The sequence below is a fragment of the Synchiropus splendidus genome, chromosome 16, assembly GCF_027744825.2.
Source record: "Synchiropus splendidus isolate RoL2022-P1 chromosome 16, RoL_Sspl_1.0, whole genome shotgun sequence".
Classification (NCBI taxonomy): domain Eukaryota; kingdom Metazoa; phylum Chordata; class Actinopteri; order Syngnathiformes; family Callionymidae; genus Synchiropus; species Synchiropus splendidus.
This window is the reverse complement of record NC_071349.1, coordinates 7,363,053-7,386,623: the sequence shown is the minus strand read 5'-3', so window position 1 is coordinate 7,386,623 and position 23,571 is coordinate 7,363,053. Positions and strand designations below refer to the sequence as shown.

The 23,571-nt window shown below is 51.1% G+C and overlaps 3 protein-coding genes across 6 annotated transcripts; 1 reads left to right on the top strand and 2 right to left on the bottom strand.

Annotated features, from left to right (window-relative positions):
* Positions 1–21: 21 nt before the first annotated feature.
* mideasb (mitotic deacetylase associated SANT domain protein b) lies at positions 22–14,428 on the top strand. 4 transcript variants are annotated; one of them, XM_053844396.1, is made up of 14 exons: positions 22–352; positions 2,862–4,566; positions 6,905–7,165; positions 7,857–8,196; positions 8,350–8,416; positions 8,655–8,687; positions 9,509–9,645; positions 9,731–9,834; positions 10,679–10,754; positions 11,081–11,169; positions 11,290–11,433; positions 11,561–11,674; positions 12,313–12,518; positions 12,855–14,428. In XM_053844396.1, exons 2-14 carry the CDS (start codon positions 3,118–3,120, stop codon positions 13,087–13,089), a joined length of 3,255 nt encoding a protein of 1,084 aa, XP_053700371.1. In that variant the 5' UTR covers positions 22–352; positions 2,862–3,117; the 3' UTR covers positions 13,090–14,428. The 4 variants fall into 4 exon arrangements, with proteins under 4 accessions (XP_053700371.1, XP_053700374.1, XP_053700373.1 ...); XM_053844398.1 differs by having other exon boundaries at positions 45–155; XM_053844397.1 differs by lacking the exon at positions 22–352 and adding an exon at positions 1,523–1,917.
* A 773-nt stretch (positions 14,429–15,201) lies between these two features.
* On the bottom strand, positions 15,202–16,082 carry LOC128746968 (cysteine-rich protein 1-like). Its single transcript, XM_053844395.1, has 4 exons — positions 16,043–16,082; positions 15,618–15,712; positions 15,491–15,546; positions 15,202–15,238 (listed from the first exon to the last, which is right to left on the bottom strand). Exons 1-4 carry the CDS (start codon positions 16,080–16,082, stop codon positions 15,202–15,204), a joined length of 228 nt encoding a protein of 75 aa, XP_053700370.1.
* Positions 16,083–18,658: 2,576 nt separating this feature from the next.
* On the bottom strand, positions 18,659–21,262 carry LOC128746967 (cysteine-rich protein 1-like). The gene is made up of 5 exons (XM_053844394.1): positions 21,110–21,262; positions 19,149–19,243; positions 19,020–19,077; positions 18,832–18,876; positions 18,659–18,766 (listed from the first exon to the last, which is right to left on the bottom strand). Exons 1-4 carry the CDS (start codon positions 21,147–21,149, stop codon positions 18,836–18,838), a joined length of 234 nt encoding a protein of 77 aa, XP_053700369.1. The 5' UTR covers positions 21,150–21,262; the 3' UTR covers positions 18,659–18,766; positions 18,832–18,835.
* Positions 21,263–23,571: the final 2,309 nt, after the last annotated feature.

Below are 23,571 nucleotides of genomic sequence, written 5' to 3'. Positions count from 1 at the left end.
GGCGAGCACGAGCGGGTGGGGGAGTCACAAGACAGCAGAAGCACGGCGAGACTCGGAGCGAAAGGCCGCAGTGCGAGAGGACGCCACGGTTTTCGTGCAATCGGGGTGCAACGATGTGCAACGGACAGCGCTGGCCGTGAGCACGCGGGCCCGTGGTGCGTTCAGGAGCGTGCTTTGCTCCGCCCCTCCATCTTTAAAGTAGCCTTTGCGACGTGGGGTGAAGGGGCAAAGGAAGGCGGATGAGATCAGCTCGGGAGATCTGTTAGCATGAGTCAACAACATCAGGGATGTGTTCGATCCCCGTCAACTCTCCCGGGCCTGCGGCTGGTTCGAGACGCGACCATGACGTGCAGTAAGTAGCACAGACGGAAGCTGTTGTTGTTGTTGTTGTTGTTGTTGTTGCTGTTGCTGTTATGGTGGAGCTCCATCTTGCGAACAAAGTTTTGTCGCTGCGCGCTGAGCCTCTGTCTTCACTCTGATGCGCCTCATCTTGTTGTTGCAGATCGTCAGGTTGACAAGTTGGTGTGTCTATGTTTCACTCACTAGCTGCATTGTTAGCTGCTTGTTGCACCGGGACGGGGCATTAGTGGCTGCTGCATAATCCCAGCTCCAACAAAGGCTCTGTCGCTGGTGCACCACGACCCCTCAGCCGAGATCGCACCTGGCTGTATTGGGATGGATCCCAGCTGCTAGTGGAGCTGGGCATGAGTTCGAAGCTCCTGGAACGTTTTAGTTTGTTCGGTTGTGTAAGGTTTCGCTTGTGATGCGTCACGATGATCCCTCCTAGAGCTCATGCACGCACGCACGCACGCACACGCAGGGGTCGTCCTGCAGCAGCGCCATCATTTATTCATGCACATATTTCATATTTGGTCACATGGTCGTGCCATGGGGCCAGAGAGCAAGTCCGTGGAAGTTGGAGTGTGTGTTGCCCCCTCATCACCGGTGCAGGATCTGAACAGCTGCAGCTGTCTATTTTAAGGAGTGTGTTTTACTAGGCCACCAGAGGAAAGGGTGACAATTGCCAGAGATGGCCTTTATGTTGTGGGGATTCTGTGTAAATCTGGGAAACAAATGGCTGCTTCCATCCTGCATTTGACTTTTACTCTTCTCTAGTCCGGTTCTCCGTCTGGTGTGGAGGAATTCAAGCTCGTGACAAATGACTTCCTCCATTCAGAGCACTTTTAGTTCCAGTTTACAACAGCACACTGTCGTCTCTGTTTGGGGTCTGCAGTGGTCAGTACCTACCGAGAAAGTGGCTCGGGTATTTTCAAGAACCTCTCTTACTCAATCCATAAGACAAAACACCCTCAGTGCATGAGGTCAGTGCATTGTGCATGAAACAAGGTGTAGTGCCAAGTATAGTGCCAAGTATTTTGTTATGTTTGTTTGCCTAGTTAAAGCTCTATGTCTCAATAGAGCCAAAGCAGGGGTGTGCTGTTTTAGGTGGCGGCATTCCCTTCACATCCATCAACATTATTATCAACATATAACTACTCTGTGACTGACAAGTACAAGGGTTTGGATCGGTATTGACCGATCATCAAGGCTGTCGTGTCGGTTTCCGATTCGGATGTGGTGGTAGCAGCAAGTCGCCCTAGTGTCCAAGTGCATATGCGCCAGCCTTTGTTCACTGCAAAGGCAAGCTTGAGGCTGACTCTCTCCGCATGTGCAGTTTTTTCTGTCCGCTTAGGGCGACGTCAGGAAAGGCTGCTGCAGTTTGGCTACACAATATCTACACTTAAAAGGCGCACCGCCTGAGACTGTGTAATGCAACCTTTTTAAGTGACCATCAAAGTCTTTAAAGTCTGGAAACACTTGCTTTAAACCTGTGCAACACAGTGGGCCTTAGTTGCATTGTAGCCGATCCACTGGAGTCGTCGGAGAGCTGCAGCCTGCGCTCGGAGCGTCTGGCGGGTACGTTCTGCAGAGCGCGGCGTCCTTCGGGAGACAAATGGACTTGGCCTTCAGCGTTTGCACCTTTGATATCTGTACAGGAAACCTGTTGAACGTGTGTATCATCAGCTTCCAAAATGGTTTCTATTTGAGCATGTTGTCGTTCTGCAGCACGATTGTGTCGTGAAACTCAGGAACTCAGGTTCCCATGGGTGTTTGGGACCTTGCTACACATCCCGTAATGTGCTGGTCTGGAGATGTGTGGCGCCAGAATTAGCCGGATTAAGGCAATGCTTGCCAGTGTGTATGTGTTTTTGTCTGTGGAAGAGGACCAGGTGCGATTTGAGAGGAGCCACTCTGTTATGCAATGCTGTGCTGTGAAACCTGGCCTTGGTCTAATACTCTGGATGATCATGAGAAGTTACCATGGCGATAGTCTAGATCTGTCCGGGCTCTTCAAAGTGCACGACTGTTTTTGGCTTCTCCTGTCTTACCTCGTCTGCTCTCTCCCTCTCGATTGCTTCATCCTGAGTCATGCTTGCTCACTTTCTGTTGTCCTTCCTGTTGCATCTGCAGTCAGGGTTCAAGGGGCACACAGTTCCCTGAAAGGGCATCTTTTCAACGGCTTCCCGTCCTAAGCCCGAGTGTTTATCTGCAGCTGTTTTCATGGCGAGTGTTTTTACTTTTCGTGTTTCTGGCAGCTATACATTAACATTGGCGGCAAGTGTGTCAGAATCGTCTGGGACCCTCTCACTGTCATGTGAGCCGGGTGAATAATGGCTTGTGAGACCTGCCACTCCCTCCTCTGTTCTCTCCCCCGATACCTTTCAGGGGAGTCTATTGTTAAAAGAGCAAACAGCAGGTTTTAACATGGCTAAGGCTGGATGATAATGAGCCCCCCCCTGTGGTCTCCCCTCTGGACTGATGGCTCTAGGCCTGACCTCTGTCTCATTTTCTCTCCGCAGGGTGTTGCCCATGAATGAAGGAAGCATGCGGACCTCTTCAGATCTGTTGACCCCGGACTGACCATCTTTGATGGGGCTACAAAGAGAAACAAAAGACAAGTTTGAAGTGGATCCCACACTCGCTGATGTTGACCTTGTTTGGCAGACTTTTCATTAGTGGAAACCCCAGAATAGGAAACGCTTGGTCCGACTTCAGTGCCGTGTTTTGAGAGAACTTGTTGGTTTTGTGAAGACGCTCCTCTGGACTGGTCCATTCATGCCTATCATGAGTATCCCAGCCCAGCAAACCCCCGCGAGCAAGAGAACTGGCAAGAGCATCACCTTCTTCACCAACCCTAGCTTGGCCATGAAGGAGACTCCCCCGCAGCCTGAGGGGTCCTACTACGTTCCAGGGGTTGTCTCAGACCCTGGACAAAGCGAGGCTGCGAGTACAGTGACTTCTAACCCTGAAGGTCCTCACATGTACCTCAATTCAGTCATTTTTAGCCCGGAAAAGGGTGAACAGAACCGTGGGCATTACCAGCAGACCGTGCAGATGAAGTGGAACCATCCGGAGCAGGGTCAGCAGCAGCAGCAGCAACCTCTGTCCCAGCAGCAGAGGGCCTCCTCCTGGACTGCAGCTAACTGGGCTCAGAACTTTGCTGGATATGTCGGTTCAGGGAACCTCACAGACGCAAGAATCCAGACGGCGTTTGCAAAGTCGATGCATGAAGGTTCTGCAGTCCAGCATCCTCAAAGCAAGCCGCTCGAGCAGCCTCTGGGTTCCAATCCGTCAGTGGAGCCCTTCCGAGATGCTGCTAAGGACCACGGCCAAGACTGGGAGCAGCAGCAGACCTTTCCGGAGACGCTGAAACCTGGAGCGTTGAACGCCCAGCAGCACAGCGGGTCTCACCCGGGGGGGAGCTCCGTGCTGCAGCCCTTTCAGTTGGCCTTCGGTCAGCCAAAGCAGCACCTCCCGGCCTACTACCAGACCTTCCCGGGAAACAGAACCACGCTCCCAAACCCACCCAATTACCCCCCTCAGCCGCAAGCCCCCGCGCAGAAGTCGGAGCAGATCCAACGGCATCAGCAGCAAATCATACAGCAGCAAATCCAACAACAACAACAGCAGCAGCATCAGATGCAACAGCAGCAGATCATTCAGCACCAACAGCAGCTGCAGCTGCAGCACGAGCAGCAGAAACAAAAGATGCAGATACAACAGCAGCAACAGCTTCAAATGCAACATCAGCAGTTACAACAACAAAACCCCCATGTGCTTGACTATTTCCCAGGTGCACCGAGTGCACACCCACAGCCCGTGGTGGTACACTCCCAGGAGTCCTCGGTCCCAGCTCCACCAACGATTCAGGAGCCTCTCATCCAGGACATCACCCCGGAACCTCAGCAGCCACTGGACCCCCTCCACCCGCTCCTTGCATCCGATCTGCTGTCTCAGACGCAGCTTCAGTCCCATCAGCTTCGGAGGTCCCGGCGCCTCTCCAAGGAGGGAGGGGCCCCGTCAGACGGCCCTGTCCTTAATTCATCAGATCAAGCTGCCCCTGGGCCACAGGGATCCCAGAACGGGGGTCGTGACATTCAGGCAGCCCCAACAGGGGTTATCCAGAGCACACGGAGGAAACGTAGGGTCTCACAGGAGGTCAACCTGGAGACCCTCGCCCAGAAGGCTTCAGAGATGGAATCCTTACCGTCCCACGTGGTGAAGGTAAGATTGCAGGTTGTAGTTGGCACTGAGTGATGGAAAACGATACAAGAACCTCAGTTTATAGTGTAAGAGACAAGAGGGACTCTAGACCCTGTCTCAGATCCTGTGAAGTGAACTTCCTCCTGTATCATTCGCTGGTGACGATTGCATCTCAAACATTCAGTGTTGATCTTTGGGGTGTTCCTGCTTGATCCAGCTCCAGGACAGCGTAGGAGCTGGATCAATCCCTCCATCCTTGCCACAGTGGAGTGAGAGAGGAGTAGATAATGCTGTGACAGCACTTTAAGGTCTAGTCCAGTCTCAGTTTCCCTCCGAGGGCCAGCCCAAAACCAAGACAGGGAAGGAGAACTGAGGGCTGGGGTTGTTGATGATCACAGTTTAGACACAGCTGTAATCTCCGAGGCCGTCAGAGGATCCGGAAAATCCTTTTTTTTAGCCAGCCTTGTTTATTAAAGCAGACTGCAGCCCCTCAACAGAAGCGACCGGGACAAAGTGGACTCTGGAGCGGACAGCTCGAAGACATTACAGAGCGTTCTGGAAACGGCTCTCACCCGAGCTGCTCCTCGCCGTCGTCCTCTTATCTGTGTTGATATGCTGCGCGTCAATTGTGCAACAGCTTGATTGCCAAACAACACTGAGTCAGTGTGTGTGTGCCGTGGAAGCGCTGCCCTGGATCGAGTTGTGTGTTTGGTTTCATGCCTGCACACCTCCCCCACTCCATCAAAGGAGAGAAACTCCTGCCTGGCCCCACTCGCCCTCCTCCTCGCTCTCCACTCAGGGAGGGATGTGAGGTTGTCCTGCCGTGTTCGGCACACTCAGTCCCAGTCGAGCCGGCGTGGACGGAGGGTTGGGGTACCCCGAGATGCGGTCGCCTCCGTCTCTTTGATGCTGCAAATGAGTTCCATTCCACGCTGGGATTGGAACACACAAGCGGCTCATGGGCGGTTATTATGGTTTCTCAGAGTAAACATGAGAGGAATGCTGGCAGGGAGGGGGGGTGTGGCGGCACCAGGGGTTGTCACTGTGCTCCCGGCGTCCTCTGCAGCTGAGCGGAGACCGCCTAAGTTAGTGACAGAAGTCGGTTGTCTTCTTTGTGTTTCGCCTTTTCTTTTGTCTTCGGCCAAATTGAATTGTTGCTGAATGTGTTGTAAAGATGATTTTCCTCTGGTTATTTTCAGCTATAACTAGGGATGGATGATATGGACAAAAAATATCATGTGTCACACTACAGTCTCTCTTGAAACTGTTTTATGATGACAATTATTGGTGGAGTTTGTCTCCAACATCATTATTTGTTTATGTCTATATATAATAGTTAACTAAGTGGAGAGATGAGAAATTCAATGTTTCACGTCTCTGGTAGAAGCCGCTGGTGTCTGACAGACAGCTCTGCCAGTTTTATTTAGAGGTTAAAATGAGCTGTCTGTCTGCTGTATCTCATGTGTCTTAACAGTTGACTTTAACTACGGACCAGTCTGGACACATTTCCTAGATGCTATTGAAGAAATATTGTAAAAGAAATGGGAATAAATGATCATTTAGTCATATTCTATTCTCCAAATCATTATACAAACTGTCAATCCTTTTTCTGGTGTGATGAAAAACTTTTTTTTTTTTGATGAATGGCGGGTGATATGGAACTGAGTGGTGTCAGGCGCCTTTCGCAGCTGCTTAGTTTACCTCATGCAAGTTTTCCTGCATGATCGGTGGGCGCCATAATAACCTAATTCAGCACCAACACACCATTCGGCTCCTTGTCTGTTCAGGGGTTTTGGGCTGCACCCAAAAGATTCTTCGTTAAACCTTGTATTTGAGTCGAACTTTGGCTCAGAATAGAAAGAAAAGCTGCAGGAGAGAACACGTGTTGTAGGGAAGATCCATGATCCGAGCTGCACATCACTGATATCAGCTGCTGCTGTCTGGGGAGGATCACTGCTTGAGTGTCGTGGAGGACGTGTGAAGCAGCAGGTTGTTTACACATCTGGCCGTGCGGAGTCCAGCAAGAGCTAACCTGCCTGTGTTTATCTGCCACCTCTGTGGTGTCGGGTGTCCAGTTTAGTGACATCCAACCATGTGCTACACCTGTAGTTCAAGTTTGTAGAAACTCTGGATCAGTGGGTCTCTGATGCTCAGAAGATGTGTGGCACTGTGTCAGGGAAGGTCGCCGGCATCATACTGCCAAACATGGCTCAAGCTCATAATGCGCTGCAACCGATGATAGCAGCTGTCTGTGAAGCGTGTCACACCCCTAATCTGAGGTCCTGATTTGAACCAGCGCTTCATGTCTGTTAACAGCCACAAATGAATAAGTGTAAAGTCTCTTGTTCCTTCCCTCCAGGAGCCTCACAGTCCTCCTGAGAGAGAGCCTCATGTCAAGAGGCCTCGAGACGATGGCCTCCTTCCGCTTGTCATCCCAGTGTCGGTGCCGGTGCGGCGGCAGGAACCGTCTTCGCCGGACTTGGAGGAAGTGACCCTGACCTCCAACTGGCCTCTGCGGCTCCCGCACCCTCATGACCTTGGCCACCACGACCACAAGCCCTCAGTCATCGTCACCCGAAGACGCTCGCTCCGGAACTCGCTGTCGGAGAGCTCGGAGCAGGTGAGTCTTCCGTCCGATTGTTTCAGGTTTGAACCGGAAAGACTGAATCCACATCACCACCCAGCACACGCGACCGCCCTTCCCCCCGCTGAGATCCACAGCCCTATTTCTCTCCTTCACTCTCTGTTTCTCTGGGTGGGGGTGGTTTTCCCCAAATCCTAATCATGCAGATTATCAGGCTTTAGCTGCGTTTGTATTCTGCAGTGCCGACTGTAGATTATGTAGCACGGTGGGCGGGGTGTCTTGCTTCCCCCTCTTCTCTGATCCCACTGCTGTTCCTCCTCATGGAGATGAGTTGCCGAGCTTTGTCTTGGAAGAGGTGCTCGTCTCCTTGTTCAGAGGGAGCTGCAGGGCAATCCGTTTGATCTGCTGAAACCTGAACAGTTGTGGGTGCTGAGCGTCGGCCATTTTTGTAGTTCTTGATGCTCTTCATATAGAAAACAGAGCTTCTAAGCGTGCCATTTTGTTAACTCTAGCTAAATATTGCTGTATTATATTATATACTTGATCACATGACCCCCTGTGACTCTGAGTGTGAGAGATTAGTGGAGAAGAAAATACAATAGGGCCCCTTTAAGTGACTTCATTTCCAAGACAGTTCAAACCACCTTGAAAAGACCCCGAATCATCGCCTGTTCCTCGCAGTACCCCACTATTCAGTAACACAGTTTCACGCACCTCTCCTCCTCAGAACGGCGGCCCAGATGATGATGACGGCAAAAAGTCCAAGCGGCGGCCCAGACCTGAGCCCCTATTCATCCCCCCACCCAAGCCGGGCTTGTTCATCTCCCCGCCGGTCTACACCAGCATCACGTCGTACCAGAGCCACCTCCGCTCCCCCGTCCGCCTGGCCGACAACCCGCTGGCCATGCCCCCCTACACGCCGCCCCCCATCCTCAGCCCGGTCCGAGAAGGATCCGGACTCTACTTCTCCACGTTCCTGTCGGCCGCCGGGGCCGCTGCTGCCGGAGCAGCGGGCCTGCCACCTCCTGCCACGCCCAAGTCGGCCACACGCAGCCTCCTGTGTTCAAGTGAGACCTGCTAACTCTATTCACATACAAGACATCATCCATGTTTGAGTTATGTTTGTCTCTGCGATGAGTTCTCACCTTGACAAACACAACAAAATGCGCTTGTAATTTTCACCACTGTCAAAACTAACAAGCTTCCTTTCGCTGACTCAGGCAGCTGTGACATGACTCCACCAGTCCTGTCTGCCATCGGTGAGGCCACGCCGGTCAGCATCGAGCCGTAAGTCCTCAAGTCTTCACTACATCTGTGTGTGTACATCTCACTGAGCTCATTCATAAACATCATTGAGGGCTTGGAAGCGTGTTCAGCAGAGCAGACCTGAGCGCCACTGCAGAGAAAGCTCTGTCACCTTTGGGATGTAGCGTTGCCATGGCAACCACTGGCATGCTTTAACAAGTTCTGGATTAGTTCTGTTTTGTTTTAAGATGTGAACTTAAACCCACTGTGTGTCTTGCAGAGCAGCGGAGGAGACGTTAGAGAAGGGCAGGAGGTTAGTCAGGTCAGGAGTCGTTTCAGGTGTAGAGGAGCTGCAGGTGTGTGCTGAGTTTGGCCCCAAAACAGAGGACGCCATTCTGTGCCGGTTTGAACACAATAGCAAGTCTGAATCAGGATCTGAATCACCAAGACCAAGCAGAACCCCAGCACTCTCCCACCAAATGATCAGCATGTTAAGGAGCCCAGTGTCTCTCCGAGAGATGGTGCTGCTGAGCATCAAGTGGGAGGAGAGTGTAAACCAAGAAAACGGGGAGGGGGGGTCCAGCCCAGTTCACCATGTCGCAGCCCGGCTCAGCTGCTGGAGGATGCCAGAGAACACACACACTCCCACGCAGCTGGAAATAGAGCCAACCCACAGGAAGTGCAGGGGAGGGATGAGTTTCAGCCTCACAAGTTGGTCTCACATCCATCACCTCCTGCAGCATGTAGAGCATGTGTTCATGGTGACGTGGGACAGCTGTTGAGCAAGGCACTGTTGAGAATTGACCTGTTCCCACCTCAAATTCAAATCTGATGAGCCGCACTTGATAAGGGAGCAAGTTGGTGTCAGGAAGGAAGAGGGAAGAATTGAGAAGATAATGGTTACATAGGTTCAGGGTGAGGGAAATTTAGTACCACTCGTGTTGTTTTGAAAAGTATATTCCGTTGGTAAACTCCCAGCCCAAATTGAGCAGATGACTGTAGTTCTATAATCTACTGAGAGAAGAATGCAGGCAGCAGTTTGAGAAGAGACTCGAAGAAGATTGTCGTACCCATTATAAATTCATTGATCCTGACTCGGGTTGAAGATCTGCTCTCACGGCGTCTCTTCTCCAGGCGGATCAACATCGGGTCCAGGTACCAGGCGGAGGTGCCGGAGCTGAGGCAGCGGTCCGCAGTGGAGCAGGACCTCCACCAGGCGGACCTGCTGTGGACCCCGATTCACGAGGAGAAAGTGGACTACCAGAGAAGAGGTGGGAAGCACACAGATGGGTTTCAGTTCTGAATCATTTGATTCAGTTTTTGAAGGTGAAACCTTTGACTGTTGTCGCCTCTCAGTGGAGGACCTGATGCGGATGGCCTGTTCCAGCGTTTTGCCTGGAGGGGGCACCAACCAGGAGTTGGCCCACCACTGTCTACACGAGTGCCGAGGCGACATCATGGTGAGTGCTGCTCGCCAGCCCATGGTTCTGCTGCTTCTGAGGCCTGTTTGGGTTGGGCTGGTTTCACCTGGAGAGGTGCGGGAACATCGCTGTGCGGGATGTCGGTCATGTGACAACGTTGTGATGGAGCAGCTCGACCTTGCATCTCATTGGTTGAGTTCTCCTGGCTCTGCGACGTGCAGGGAAGACTGCAGCGAGGTCGGCCCGAGAGAGTGGTGGTTCAGACTCCACCTTTCCTCGGTGCAAGCGCTGTACTGGTGTCAGAGCTGCAGCAATTGTGGCTCCTCGGTGACCACAGGACGTGGTCATGGTGGCTCTCTCTGCATCTCAAGATGCACTTCACACAGTGTTCAGTACGTGTGAACACAAAAACCAGCTGCGTTCTGACCATGATTTGTGTCTGAGAACTGGTTACAACCTTTTCATCCAACCCGAGTGTCTTCACTCACCTGGAACTCTGAGGTGTCCATGTGGAAGAACCCTGTTGTTCTTGGTCAACATGTTCCACGAACAGAGAAGCCTTTTAGCCACACAGCTGCCATCAGTCGGAGCACCTCTCCCTTCTCACTCACACTGGCTGTCAGTGTTTTTCTTGTAGTAGAGAAGCTTCTGCCCTCAACGATCAGATCTAGTTGTCAAGGAAACGGAGGAGGACGGGGGCGGAGGGGGGCTGTCAAAGCACCCACTCGCCACAGCGGCTCGGAAACAAGGACTCCCATTCAGGCTGAACTCTCACAGGAAGTTTTATGGAAGTGTGTTGTGTTGAGGAGCAGATGCTTGTGTTCTTCAGTCAGCGATGTGTTGTTAGAGAGGTGTAACGTCACTCACCTTTTCCTTCTTCCAGGCTGCTCTGGCTCTCATGATGATGAAGACTCCACTGTTCCCCGAGCATCACCCACTCTCCAGCTACCACTACGCAGGTGTGTACTGGCCTCTTGGTCCTGGAGCTGACTCCAGTGATCATCTGCTGCCTCTGAAACAGACCTGCCAGTGTTGAGCTCTGATGAAGCGCATGAACGTCTGTCTGACAGTCATGAACCTGTGCCTTTGAGCAGCGCCAGCTGCAGCATTGAGCACGTGCCGGGGTGACAGGGGAGGATTGTCGGGGTGAGGGGGCTTGGGGGGCGCAGGCTGGAGACAGAGCAGCGATTGTGTGTTTGGAGGCTTGTAGTGGTGCTGCTGCTGGAGCTTTCTTCTCATGTGGAAGCCACTGGAGGTGTCTAACCTCTGTTTGATGGTGTCCCAGGGTCAGACGAGTGGACGGCGGCTGAGCGGCGGCAGTTCAACAAGGGCATCGCCACGTACAAGAAGGACTTCTTCATGGTGCAGAAACAGGTGAGGTTGTCGGGCGAGCCCAGCAGGGGGGGTAGGTTTCAAACATGTCTTTAGCTTGTTAGCTCTTTGTTAGCCAGCAGTGCAGCAGAACTTTGACCTGTCCACCTGACTGGCTTGCAGGTTACGACGAAGACGGTGGCTCAGTGTGTGGAGTTCTACTATACGTACAAGAAACACGTGAAGATCGGACGCAGCGGGGTGCTAACGTACGGCGAGGCGGAGCCGCTGGAGAGCCGGACCGCGGAGGAGGACGTGAGTAACAAGGTGAGCGTGAGGATTCAGCGAGGAGGAGGTCATGTGACGTCACCGCACTGTGACCCGACGTGGATTTCAACTTCCTCCATCTGTTTTGGGGAACACAATAGCATGATTTGAGCGTTTGTGTCTGCAGAGCTCTCACAGTCTGGAGACGCACAGGGAGGTGGAGAGCAGGAAGTGGGAGGGGCCAGCTGACAGGAAGCCGGAGTTCGGCCCTGCCCTGGTGACGCTGCAGCCCACCGAGAACGTGAGTGCGGCCTCGTCCCGACAACCCTTGCTTGCCTCTCAGGCGTCTCCTTCCTGTCATGTTTCAGAACGATTTCAGCAGTTTGGCTCCACATGTAGCTCGCTACACACTGGCATGTACACACAGTGAGCGCACACACACACACACACACACACACACACACACACACACACGTTTGGTGTTCCCAAAACACTGTTATCAGTTTTGCTGTGTCCTGAGCGGATATCTAGCTCAAGGACACGACTCCTCCTCTCAGCCGCTCACACACGGCTAGCACTCGCGGTAACATGACACAAACCTGAAGTGTTGCAAGGAAACAATGAGTGTTGCAGTGTGAGTAGAACCAGGGTGAATTGAGCTGTGAGTCAGTGTGAAACACAGCTCTCACTCGACAGAAGTTACTGATGAATCCAGAAGCCCTAGTTGCTTTTTGAAGTCGGTTACTTCACAGCGAGTGTGTCGGTGTCGCCCCCTGCTGTCTGCACCTGTGAGGGAACGTTTGTTCCGTGAATGTTTTAAACTGAGCGCCGCCTGCTCCTTGTTGCTTCTGCTGCCACCTTCTGGGTCAGTGGTGGTACTGCAGGCCTGCTGTGTGTCGTGTGTTGATTCCTGTTCACACGCCTGTTTCTCGTGTGCAGCCTGGAACCGTGCTGATCATGAAAGGCCAGGACGACCCGGGGAGGGACCCCCCTCTGGCCCGGGTCATCAGTCTTCCTCCTCCCGCTCCACTCCCAGTCTCCAAGCCCCGCTATGACAGCGCAGCAAGAAAGCCAGCCACTGCTTCGACGGCCACCAAACCTGCCACCAACCAGGAGGGAGAGTTTCCCTGCAAGAAGTGCGGCAGGTCAGTAACCCCACGACAAAATGTGCCAGCTGGTCACGCTGAAATAGACGGGTTCAGAAGGTCCGGAGGTGTTGGAGAGGCTTGAACCTCAGCCAGCATGTCCTCTGGCGAGGTGGCTGTTGTTACTGACTGTGTCCTAGCAACTGCAGCACAGAGCGCCACCTCCTGTCAGCGGCGACTTGAGCACGGTGTGCTCGCAGCTGATGCGCCGGCACTCGATAATCCATCTGTCCTTAAGTCATTTGCTGTTTGTGTGTTGGTATTCAGCTGTTGCTGCTCCTCGGTGTGAAGCGATGGGTTCTGTTCCAACACCTCTGACTTGTTTTCCTCTGGCAGGATTTTCTACAAAGTGAAGAGCCGTAGCGCTCACATGAAGAGCCACGCCGAGCAGGAGAAGAAGGCGGCAGCGCTGCGCCAGAAGGAGGCCGAGGAACGCGCAGCTGTGGCGGCAAAGGCTGCCGCCATGCTGGCGGCACGGCAGCAAAACGGGACGCGGCAGATGGGCGGCGACAGCACCAATGACGACTCTACAGAAGGGGAGGACGAAGATGACGACGACGACTGGAAGTAGAAGCCGTGATGGACAGAGCAGTATTTATTCAAGAGAAGGCAGCGAGTGTGTGTGTGAGCGGGTGTCTGGAACAGGCCTCGTGTTCCCGGTGAGATCACGCTCCTTTACCTCTCTGGGTCACAGGGCTCCACCGTTTCAAAGCCATACTGGTTCCTCTGCACTTGCGTCCGGCTTCGCTTCCCCCGACTCTTTCTCCCGGACTGCTTCTAACTCTTGGGGGCGTTGTTGAAGCTTTGCGAAATGCATGACGAAAGTGTCGTGTGCTGACAGGGCGTTGTCCTGCAGCTCTGTTTCTGCCTTTTCGATGACTTTTATCTTGTAATGACAATCAATTGACACTGTTTTATACACCCACACGCTGGGCGCCGCCCGTTTGATATTGTTTTGTGAATATTCCTGGTTATTCTCGTGAAGACAGCGATGTTGAGGCTGCACCTGAAGTTTGGCTTTTGTCTACAATCTTTCCTATTTATTGAAAACGCTGCCTGTTTATGACTGTGAGCTGCTTCTTCTTCGGAGGCTGGGAATGAAGACGTAGGCAGAAATGTATGTGCAATAGTTCGACTCCATGTCCAGACGTCTGTTTAGCCGTCTTTTCATATTTATACAAAAGAGTTTCTAAGGCCATCTGTGGCCTCCGTCAGCAGTATATGTGTTTCCAACCAGTCTGGGCTGGAGTCGATGCCATGTTTGCTCCGGGACCGTATGCTGGACGCATCTCCAGAGTTTAGCTGATGCTGGATCCACCCTGTGACTGAAGTGTATTTGTTCAACGCCCAAAACCGGGGTTGAAGTTAGTCACGTGTTCCCCACTGTTAAAACTGCCTCGCCACGTTTGTCCTGTCGCTATCAAGCGAGCCTCTGTTGCTGCGGCAACACATCCATTAACAAGGTCTCCCTTTAACAAGCTGATGAGAAACAACTCCAGCAAAGTTGAACTCGGGTCTATGCACAGGTGTGTGTGTGTGTGTGAGTTGTGTGGATGCTGCGTGTGTGTGTGCTGGAGGTGTTTAGGGTCAAAAGTTCAGCCGACTGTGTCACATGTTAATTTATACGGTTGTGTTTGGGTGGCGCTGTTCTTCACTTTGGTTAAGGGAATCTTAAAGAGGACAAATTGTTTATTTAGCTAAAGAATTAAAAAAAACAAATGTATATGAATGAGACTGTTTGCATACTTTCTATGATCTTTTGATATGGGGGTTCAGTCTGAAGACCAAACGCCAGATGGAATCTCAGCAGTGCTTTTTACTACGGTGTAACTTATTCGTTTCCATTTTGATTTATACTGCCTGTGTTTTTAGTAATGATTTATCGAGCACTGTATATTAAAGTTTTAAAATATTTAAGTGTCCGTGTCTCATTTCAGTGTTTACACTTGCTGCTTTAGATTCAGACTTTAGAAAAAACAAACTTTACTTTGAGCTTCGATCTCTTGAGTTACAGTGGGAGCAAAAGTTGCTAGTTCATGAATATCCTTCAAAATATTTTTCATTCTGCTGTTGCAGTGTAAACGAACGCTCCATCTGATACTGAACAACCGAGAGCAGGACCAAGTCGCAGGAGCCGGGGTTAGCGACTTGAACCTGCTTGGAAAAACCCACAATGCTTTGCTCCGGCCGAGTCGTCACTTCATGGCAGCAGGGATGAAGTTGAGTTAGCCTTTTCACAACAGTACCTTCTCTGGCCTCAGAAGTTAGCAGCTTTAGCGTCTGAAATGAATAGTCTAAGGAAATATGAAGGTGGAACCAGAGGATGGCAAATGAACTGATGGAAAGAGCTGGAGTTGCTTCCCAGCGCTTGTTGATCTGGTGTTGCTATGATAACAATCCCTCACAGTAGACCAGTATTGCAGTCTATAATGCAGCTCATGTCATGTTGCAGACTGTGTCGAGCCCTGGTGGCAGGGCAGCTGAAGCACATGACCACACCCGTGTAACTACTTCATCACCTTTATTAAACAAACACAGACAGCTGTTCTGCTCAGAACCCAGTCCTGGTCTTCAGTGTGGATGGTGGCGCCTCCTGCAGGTGGACCAGCCCTGAGGGGAGGCAGCGTGTGATTGTCTTAACAAATGGCATGTAAATGTCTGACGGCAGATGCTACCTGTCTATTTATGTGTGGCTCTCGGTTCCTCCTCGCCCGAATCCTGAAACAGAAGGTAGAGGACGAAGGTCTACGCCTGTCCAAGTGTCCACAGTTTGGTTTATGACCCGTCAGCAGCGAGAAAGATGAGGAAGCAATGTAGAGCCACACAATTCCGTGAGAATAGAGGAAAGTCCGGTGTGTGTGTGTGCGTTTTTTTTTTTTTTTTTTAGACAAAAATCAGCAGTTAATTCTTGCGGTGGGCTGAGGGTTGATACCTATCCAAGTTATTTCTTTCACTCTTATCCATTTCATTCATTGGGTCCGAACATGGCGGCGTAGCACGGGTCGAGACAGTAGGGTTTGCCGCCATGCTGTGGAGAGCATTGGTCGACATTAATGTGAGACAGCAGCGCTGAGAGCAGAAGGCTGGTGCCACGCCTACCTCTGCGTGTGAGCCCGGAGACAGGGTCTTCCTGCACTTCTCGCACGTGAGGCAGGATGGATGCCAATCCTTGCCCAGCGAGCTCACCTTCTCCGCTGTGAAACACACGAAGACAGGGCTTGAGTCAAAATGTTTGAGAGGACACGAGTGAAGAAAGTGTTCAACACCATTCCACACCAAACTCAGTCCTGAAGCATGAGGAGAACCTGAATTATCAAACATGAATTATCATGCATTAAGTTTGAATCTAAGGCGCTGCCTTCAACAAGAAGGTTCCGGAGATGCAAGCCGGAACAGGTGGCCTCACTGTGAATGTGGTCAAGCTACTTTAGATGAGCTGCGTATTTGACACTCAAGTCTGAAATGATCACTTTAAACAGTACAATACAAACTCTGTAGAAGCAAAATGGAAGGGAGAGTCTCACCGAAGTAAACCTCCTTGCCACAGTTGGGGCACATCGGCATGGTGCAGCAGAGTGAGTGAGTGTATCCAAGTGTGTGTGTGCGTCAGCAGCTCAGCTCGTCCACCTGACCGCACAGACCTCGCACTGGGCTCCGGAGCATATATAGCAACTGTTCCACAAAGGGCTGCAGGTTTTTGTTCCACCCAATCAAGAGGACACCATTTCACCAAGCAGGTGTCGCAGGAGTGTCATCAGTTGATTGTCAGTCAGGTGCCGTTTTTTTTTTTTCAGCTGCACATGATTGGTCAAACTGTGTGAGCTTGTTTGGTTGGAACAAAAACCTGCACCACCTGGCCCTTTGAGGACCAGATTGCCCAGCCTGATCTAAAGGCTTGGTATGTTTCTCTTGCTGCCTGCCCCGCCTCCCTCTCTTCACGGAGCCAGGAAGTATGTGACACTCTGTTGAGCCAATTCACAGTGTTTTCCAGCAACAGTACAGTAATCTGTGAGGTTCTTCTGCATCCAGTCAAGGTCATGGATGGCCTCACCCACCGCAGACCACAGTCAGATTCATGTGAAGGACTGGAGCTGATCGAAGACGTGCGCTCCATCTCCTTCACTTCAGACCCACCAGCTTTATTTGAAGAGGAGGCGTGATGGTGAACCTGAGGAGACTTGCACCGAGGAGCCCCCTGCAGGAGGATCTCACCTCCAGAGGTGGCAGTTAAATTCCCTATGGGGCCACATCATAAACTGTGGCTGTTGTGAGGGGCCATCAAGCCAAAAGAAAGGCGTTGATGACTATGAAACGTGATCGAAATGGATGAAATGAACCGTTGTCAACGGAAGCAAAGATATTGAGAAGTGTAAGGATGGTATGAAACCAATAAAACATTATTATACGTGCATCTTATTTGAATATAAATCATAATAAAACTATAGACCAAACACCCAAGATCAACATTAACAAGGTCTCCCTTTAACAAGAGAAACGACTGCAGCAAAGTTGAACTCGGGTGTGTTTGTGCGTGTGTGTGCTGGAGATGTCTAGGGTCAAAAGTTCACCCGACTGTTTCACGTGTTAATTTATACGGATGTGTTTAGGTGGCGCTGTTCTTCACTTCGGTTAAGGGAATCTTAAAGAGGACAAATTGTTTATTTAGCTAAAGAATAAAAAAATGTATATGAATGAGACTGTTTGCATACTTTCTATGATCTTTTGATATGGGGGTTCAGTCTGAAGACCAAACGCCAGATGGAATCTCAGCAGTGCTTTTTACTACGGTGTAACTTATTCGTTTCCATTTTGATCTATACTGCCTGTGTTTTTAGTAATGATTTATCGAGCACTGTATATTAAAGTTTTAAAATATTTAAGTGTCCGTGTCTCATTTCAGTGTTTACACTTGCCGCTTTAGATTCAGACTTTTTTTTATTTTACTTTAAGCTTCGATCTCTCGTGTTACGGTGGGAGCAAAAAACCATTTTCTAAATAACCGGGTTCTTAGGTTCTTAACTACTCACTAGAGGGCAGCATTGCTGCGCCCTGAATTCTGCTATCGCAGTGTAAACGAACGCTCTATCTGATACTAAACAACCGAGAGCAGGACCAAGTCGCAGGAGCCGGGGTTAGGGACTTGAACCTGCTTGGAAAAACCCACAATGCTTTGCTCCGGCCGAGTCGACACTGGATCGCAGCAGGGATGAAGTTGAGTTAGTAGTACCTTCCCACTAGATGGCGCCCTCCGGACACAGAAGTTTCTGCTGAGATGAAACCTCTTCATGTCCTGGTGTTTCCGCTTCACTCGCGCGAACAGTCCACCTGCTCCTGGCCCGGGTCTGCGTCACTCCCTGGCGCTCACTGTGGCACCCGAAACTACTCGCTTAGGCACATTGTTGCTGCCACCTCATGCTGGAGTGACACGAAACTGGACGAGCCCGCCAGAACGAAGAAACACCTCAGGAAATATGAAGGTGGAACCAGAGGACGATGAATGAAACCCTGATGCAAAGAGCTGGAGTTGCCTCCCAGCGCTTGTTGATCTGGTGTTGCTATGGTAACGATTCCTCGTAGTATAAACCAGCGTTGCAGTCTGTGTAATGCAGCTCATGTCATTTCCTGTGTTCAGCCTGTCTGAGGTCAAATATTTGTGAGGACAAGAGACGCTTGTGTTTGTGAGAGACATGTTGGGCTTGTTGTGATTCGTTTGTCTGTTACCATGGCGACAGTGGGAGCTGCATGGCGGCCACTTAAGTGACTCACCAACAGAAAGTTTCGCTGACTCGCGGGAAACAGGAAGCATCTGGTGGATCAGATTAGGCTCCGACTGCACCTCGAACGTTCTCTCCCGTGGAACACACTTTCGTCCTGGCCTCTTCATCTGGCCAGATCGTGATTTCCACCTGATGAAATGTTCCTATTCTAAACGTGTCCGTCATCCACAGCGGGTGAAGTGTCGCCTGCCTCGAGCTGAGCCGCTGCGCCGTGTTTGCATACCGCCTGTGACCGTGTAAATGACTTGCCACAAAGCTCACCACACACACACTCTTCAGTGACTTGCAGTCGTCGCAGGGTCAGACTCGCCGCCGTGTCGAGGCCCAGAGGCGGGGCAGCTGAAGCACAAGACCACACCCGTCTAACTACTTCATCACCTTTATTAAACAAACGCACAAACAGCTGTTCTGCTCAGAACCCAGTCCTGGTCTTCAGTGTGGATGGTGGCACCTCCTGCAGGTGGACCAGCCCTGAGGGGAGGCAGCATGTGATTGTCTTAACAAATGGCATGTAAATGTCTGACGGCAGGTGCTACCTGTCTATTTGTATGTGTGGCTCTCGGTTCCTCCTCGCCCGAATCCTGAAACAGAAGGTAGAGGAAGAAGGTCTACGCCTGTCCAAGTGTCCACAGTTTGGTTTATGACCCGTCACCCGTCAAGTTACTTCTTTCACTCTTGCTCTAACTGCCTATTAACTCCACATTAACAGCCACACCGGACTCACCCTTGGGTCCGAACATGGCGGCGTAGCACGGGTTGTGACAGTAGGGTTTGCCGCCATGCTGTGGAGAGCATTGGTCGACATTAATGTGAGACAGCAGCGCTGAGAGCAGAAGGCTGGTGCCACGCCTACCTCTGCGTGTGAGCCCGGAGACAGGGTCTTCCTGCACTTCTCGCACTTGAGGCAGGGTCGATGCCAGTCCTTGCCCAGCGAGCTCACCCTCTCCGCTGTGAAACACAGGAAGACAGGGCTTCAGGTTACCAGACAACAGATAAAGACTCATAAACATGGCTGTCACTGGAGCTGAGAAGAGAAGATAGTTTTGAAACTTTACGACCTGTAATTGAGAAGATGACTATCTCAGACAGTCTCAGTTGACCTTGACTGCTTATGCAAGTCGGGCAGAAGATCCCAACCTGATGATGACCTGGCCGGGGTGTTCCTCACCAACACCGCTTCAGCACCACGGGATTCAGTGGGCTCTTACATAAGCTCCACTCCAGGGCGGCATCTGTCGCCCGCGGGTATGGAAACACCAGCGCGGGGTCTGTCCCGAAATAATGGCCGTGCGTAAGCTCAGAAAACAAGCGAGCAGTCTGAACAAACAGAGGGATCCTGTTTGGACCGCTAATGATGGTCGCAGGTATTTAAAGCATCGAGGGCGCTAAAGATAGCTGGGATGTTCGGGTCCCATTAAGTTTCTGTTTTGCCAAGACTCCGTTAGTAGTGAAAGAAATTACGCAACCTCTCCCCCGAGTCGACTGGAGTGACCTGCAGCACTGTGGAACAGATCCAGTGTCCACAATCCCACTCAAATCTGAGCGGAAAATCAGACTCAACTTCTTGAGCCTCATTCCAGACCAGGGTTTAGGAAGTGCCGAGCCAGGAATGGAGGCAAAGTTTCACCGTCAACAAGATGGAATGAGTCTAGTCAAATGAACCTGCCTTGTCAAAAGAGGCTGCCGGTGCAAAACAATTAGCTTTGCAGCTGCCACTTTACAGCACAAATGAAGACGACACAACGTTTCCTGCGGCAGCAGTAAAGTTCTTATCTTATCAAATGAACTTGTCCTGATGTAAACTCAGTGAACCGAGCTCAACTTGAGCAGAGTCTAGTCCTGATCTTCTGCTTCATGATCACTGTGCAAATGTGAAGAAGCGCAGCTGAAATGAAGCGGTTATTGAACATGAATGAAAATAGGATCGAATTGCGATCAATAATAAATGTTAGTTTATCGCTTGCTATAGCTGGTCTCTTAAAACAACACTAGGCTCTAATGTGGACGCAGTCCGCCGCAATCGAGCCCATCAAAAGAAAGAGCGGAAAAACAGCTCCCTCTTGGACATCAATCTGCCAGTCCCACGAGTGAAGGAAAAAACTGTCGGAGAGAAGAGGCTGGAAAGTGGATTTAGACGGGAGTAAATCGGAGCTGCCCTTTCCTCTCCGGATGCAGCCATTTGGACGCAGCTTTGCCGAAATCCCCGCCAGACGGATGAGTGAGATTAGCATGGAAAGATGGAGCGGAACAGACCTCCGCTTTGCGTTTACAAGCCCGAATCAACTCCTGCAGAAGCAAATCGGAGAGTTGAAACCATAATGAACACCATGCACTGAGCTGTTCAGGATGAAACCTTGCTGCTGACACTAACATTAAAAGTCTCTGTGACATGTTCAGCTCCTGAAAATAACCCTCATTTCAAAATGTTTCTGAGAGGACACAAGTGAAGACAGTGTTGAACACCATTCCACGCCATGTTGACAGTCCTGAAGCACGACGAGTTTCATTTCATTTCAAACATGAATTATCGTGCATTAAGTTTGAATCTAAGGTGCTGCCTTCAACAAGAGGATTCCGGAGATGCAAGCAGGAACAGGTGGCCTCACTGTGAATGTGGTCAAGCTACTCCAGTCAGATGTTAACCCCCTCTGTCATATCTGCTCCCAAAAAAGTGACCTGTCTCATGAAGGTCCGGTGTGTGTTGCATAGACTCACACAGGGAGTGATGAACTCAAAGGCCCCACTTTCACTTCCTGTTTCAACACTTTAAACAGCGCAGCACAAAGAAAACAAAAATGAAAGGGAGAGTCTCACCGAAGTAAACCTCCTTGCCACAGTTGGGGCACGTCGGCATGGTGCAGTAATGTGTAATGTGTGTATCCAAGTGTGTGTCAGCAGCTCAGCTCGTCCACCTGACTGCACTTCGCACTGGGCTCCGGAGCTTATATTGCTGCGAGGAAGCTCTTTTTCTCTCTCTGAGAGTGGGAGAGGCTTCAGTCTCGTGGCTCAGGCACATTGTTGCTTCAGTCGAAAGGTTTGCCTGCCCCGCCTCCCTCTCTTCACGGAGTCAGGAAGTATGTGACACTCTTTTGAGCCAATTCACAGTGTTTTCCAGCAACAGCACAGTAATCTGTGAGGTTCATCTGCATCCAGTCAAGGTCATAGATCACCTCACCCGCCGCAGACCACAGTCAGATTCATGTGAAGGACTGAAAACAACAGCCTTGATGGAAGCCACGTTTGTTCTGCAAGGGATGGCGAGTTGAGAATGAGTAACTTTTCCAGAGGAGTAGATCCTCATTTATAATGGGAGTCAATGGATCTGAAAACACTGATTTGGCCGCACATTTCCTGCTTCCATTCATTTCCAATGGGAAAATTTAGCCACAACTCCTGAAATATCTTGCAAATTCTGGATCCTACGTCCAAGAAAAGTGCTCGATTCCCATGTTTTGGTGCTTGAGCAGTATTGCTATGGTGAAAACTGAGGGAGGAGCAGCAAAGCAAAGTGTGAATGAAACATTAGAGAAGTGCATTAAAAGTAGCTTTCCTGCAAGTGTTTCTCAGCTGGGCCTCCTGTAGGTCCATCAAACCAAAGTTCACTGCTCGCCTCCACCCAAAGTGACGCCCTTCCCCGACACCAAGGAGTTCTGGATGTGAGCAGCAGGTTTTCTCGCTCTGCTCCAGTGGTCTCTGTGGAACCCACCACTGAATTATGGATATCCCTCACCCTGGGTTCTCTTTCTTCTGGGGGCCTAACGTGGGCAGCAGTAACAAGAAACCCCATTCTGCTGCGCGACACTGGACGCCGACTCTATTCGCGCATCAACGCCTCGGTCAGGCGTTTGATAGATAATCTAGGCGACTCCTCTGGCAGCGCCTGCACTGGTGTCACGCGGCTTCACTACAGCGATGATGTCAGTCAGAAGATGTGAGCTGCTGCACACACCCAACTCAACCTTTGACCTTTCACCTCATCTTAATCCTTCAACATGCTGAGAAGTGTGTTTCAAGAGTTCGATGGACTTTGAGCAGATAGATAATCCAGAGGCGCAATACGTGATTGAGTCTCCCTGGCAACCAAACAGGGCTGACACGTTGCTCGGCTCTGAGAGGTTGACTGAAGGCTCTGGTCAACCTGAAGTACTTCTGCCGGCATGGTCCTGTTTCTGAAGAGGTCCTGCTTGGTCTTCGTCTCCTCTCCAGCTCCGCTCCTTCAGAACAAGCTTGGAAAACTTCATTCTACACTCTCACACTTGTGTTGTGAGAAGGTCACAGCGTGCTTCCACATAGAGGGATACATTTCGGGTGAGAGTGTCAGGACATCAACTATGGCAGTGCCACCTGGGTCGTGCCACCTAGGTCTAGACACTTGGTTGCGGGCCAACCCTGACGTTCCCAGTTCCAGAGAAGCAGTCCAGTCTCTCCCGCTAGTCCTGCTCATTGCTCCCCTCCCACCAACTCATGTTCAAGGTCTGCGGTCGATGACTCAGCTGTGAATGGAGGAACATTTAATGAATCAGAGTTGATGGGTCAGAGTCAAAGCCAACGGGTTAGAAAATGAATGCTAAAATGGCTCAGACTCGCTGGTCGCCTCTCCCCCTTAAACCTGGAGGTTCTGCAGCATCTCTGGTCAGAAGCCTGGCTGAGCTCTGAGGAGGTTCCTCTCTTCCTGTCTGGACACGATCGTCCTGCTGCACTGATGTGAGTCAGAGCTGTGTGTGTGTGTGAGAGCCTTCTCACTTGTCCCCTAGCCTCTCTTCTGTTGTTCTGTTGGGTCAGTCAGATGTTCTTGTTGGTTCCATGAGAGGACACCATTGAGTTCAGATGAGGTCGGAGATGAAGGGCAATACATCACCAATTAGATGAGTCAGGTGAAGTTTGTACGAGTCATAAAGAGTCTGATCTGATATGAGATCCACAGATAGCCTGAGAGTGCTGAGTGAGACCGGCATCATGAGGCGGACCTCGGAGCTGTAAAGGCTCTAGTAGTCTTTTCCCGCCAAATGGGCCTGCCCCAGGTTTCTCTGTTGCCACGGCGACAGCTGACTGGTGTCTTAATGATCTTTGGACTGATGGAGTCCATGTCAGAGATAAAGCCCTGATGGCCGTGGAGTGGCGGTGGACCTGTGAAGTTGCTGACTTGTTTCAGGTGACCATTGTGGGCTGGCATCACTTGGCTGCTCGACATGTCGTGGAGTCACACTCCCTCTCTCTTCTCCTCGCGTTCCGCCCCTCCAAGACTGAACTGGGCCCGCTTGGACCCGCGATAAGAA

Bases quoted from the DNA above. Each gene is read 5' to 3' on its own strand.
- mideasb (XM_053844396.1), top strand. From the start codon at position 3,118: ATGCCTATCATGAGTATCCCAGCCCAGCAAACCCCCGCGAGCAAGAGA. The intron at 8,688-9,508 runs GTTAGTCAGGTC...TCTCTTCTCCAG, and splicing joins ACGTTAGAGAAGGGCAGGAG to GCGGATCAACATCGGGTCCA. The intron at 11,675-12,312 runs GTGAGTGCGGCC...TCTCGTGTGCAG, and splicing joins CGCTGCAGCCCACCGAGAAC to CCTGGAACCGTGCTGATCAT.
- LOC128746968 (XM_053844395.1), bottom strand. From the start codon at position 16,082: ATGCCGATGTGCCCCAACTGTGGCAAGGAGGTTTACTTCG. The intron at 15,713-16,042 runs GTGAGACTCTCC...TGTGTTTCACAG, and splicing joins TGGCAAGGAGGTTTACTTCG to CGGAGAAGGTGAGCTCGCTG. The intron at 15,239-15,490 runs TGAATGAAATGG...ACCTTCTGTTTC, and splicing joins GCCGCCATGTTCGGACCCAA to AGGATTCGGGCGAGGAGGAA.
- LOC128746967 (XM_053844394.1), bottom strand. From the start codon at position 21,149: ATGCCGACGTGCCCCAACTGTGGCAAGGAGGTTTACTTCG. The intron at 19,244-21,109 runs GTGAGACTCTCC...TGTGTTTCACAG, and splicing joins TGGCAAGGAGGTTTACTTCG to CGGAGAGGGTGAGCTCGCTG. The intron at 19,078-19,148 runs GTAGGCGTGGCA...TGCTCTCCACAG, and splicing joins CTCCGGGCTCACACGCAGAG to CATGGCGGCAAACCCTACTG.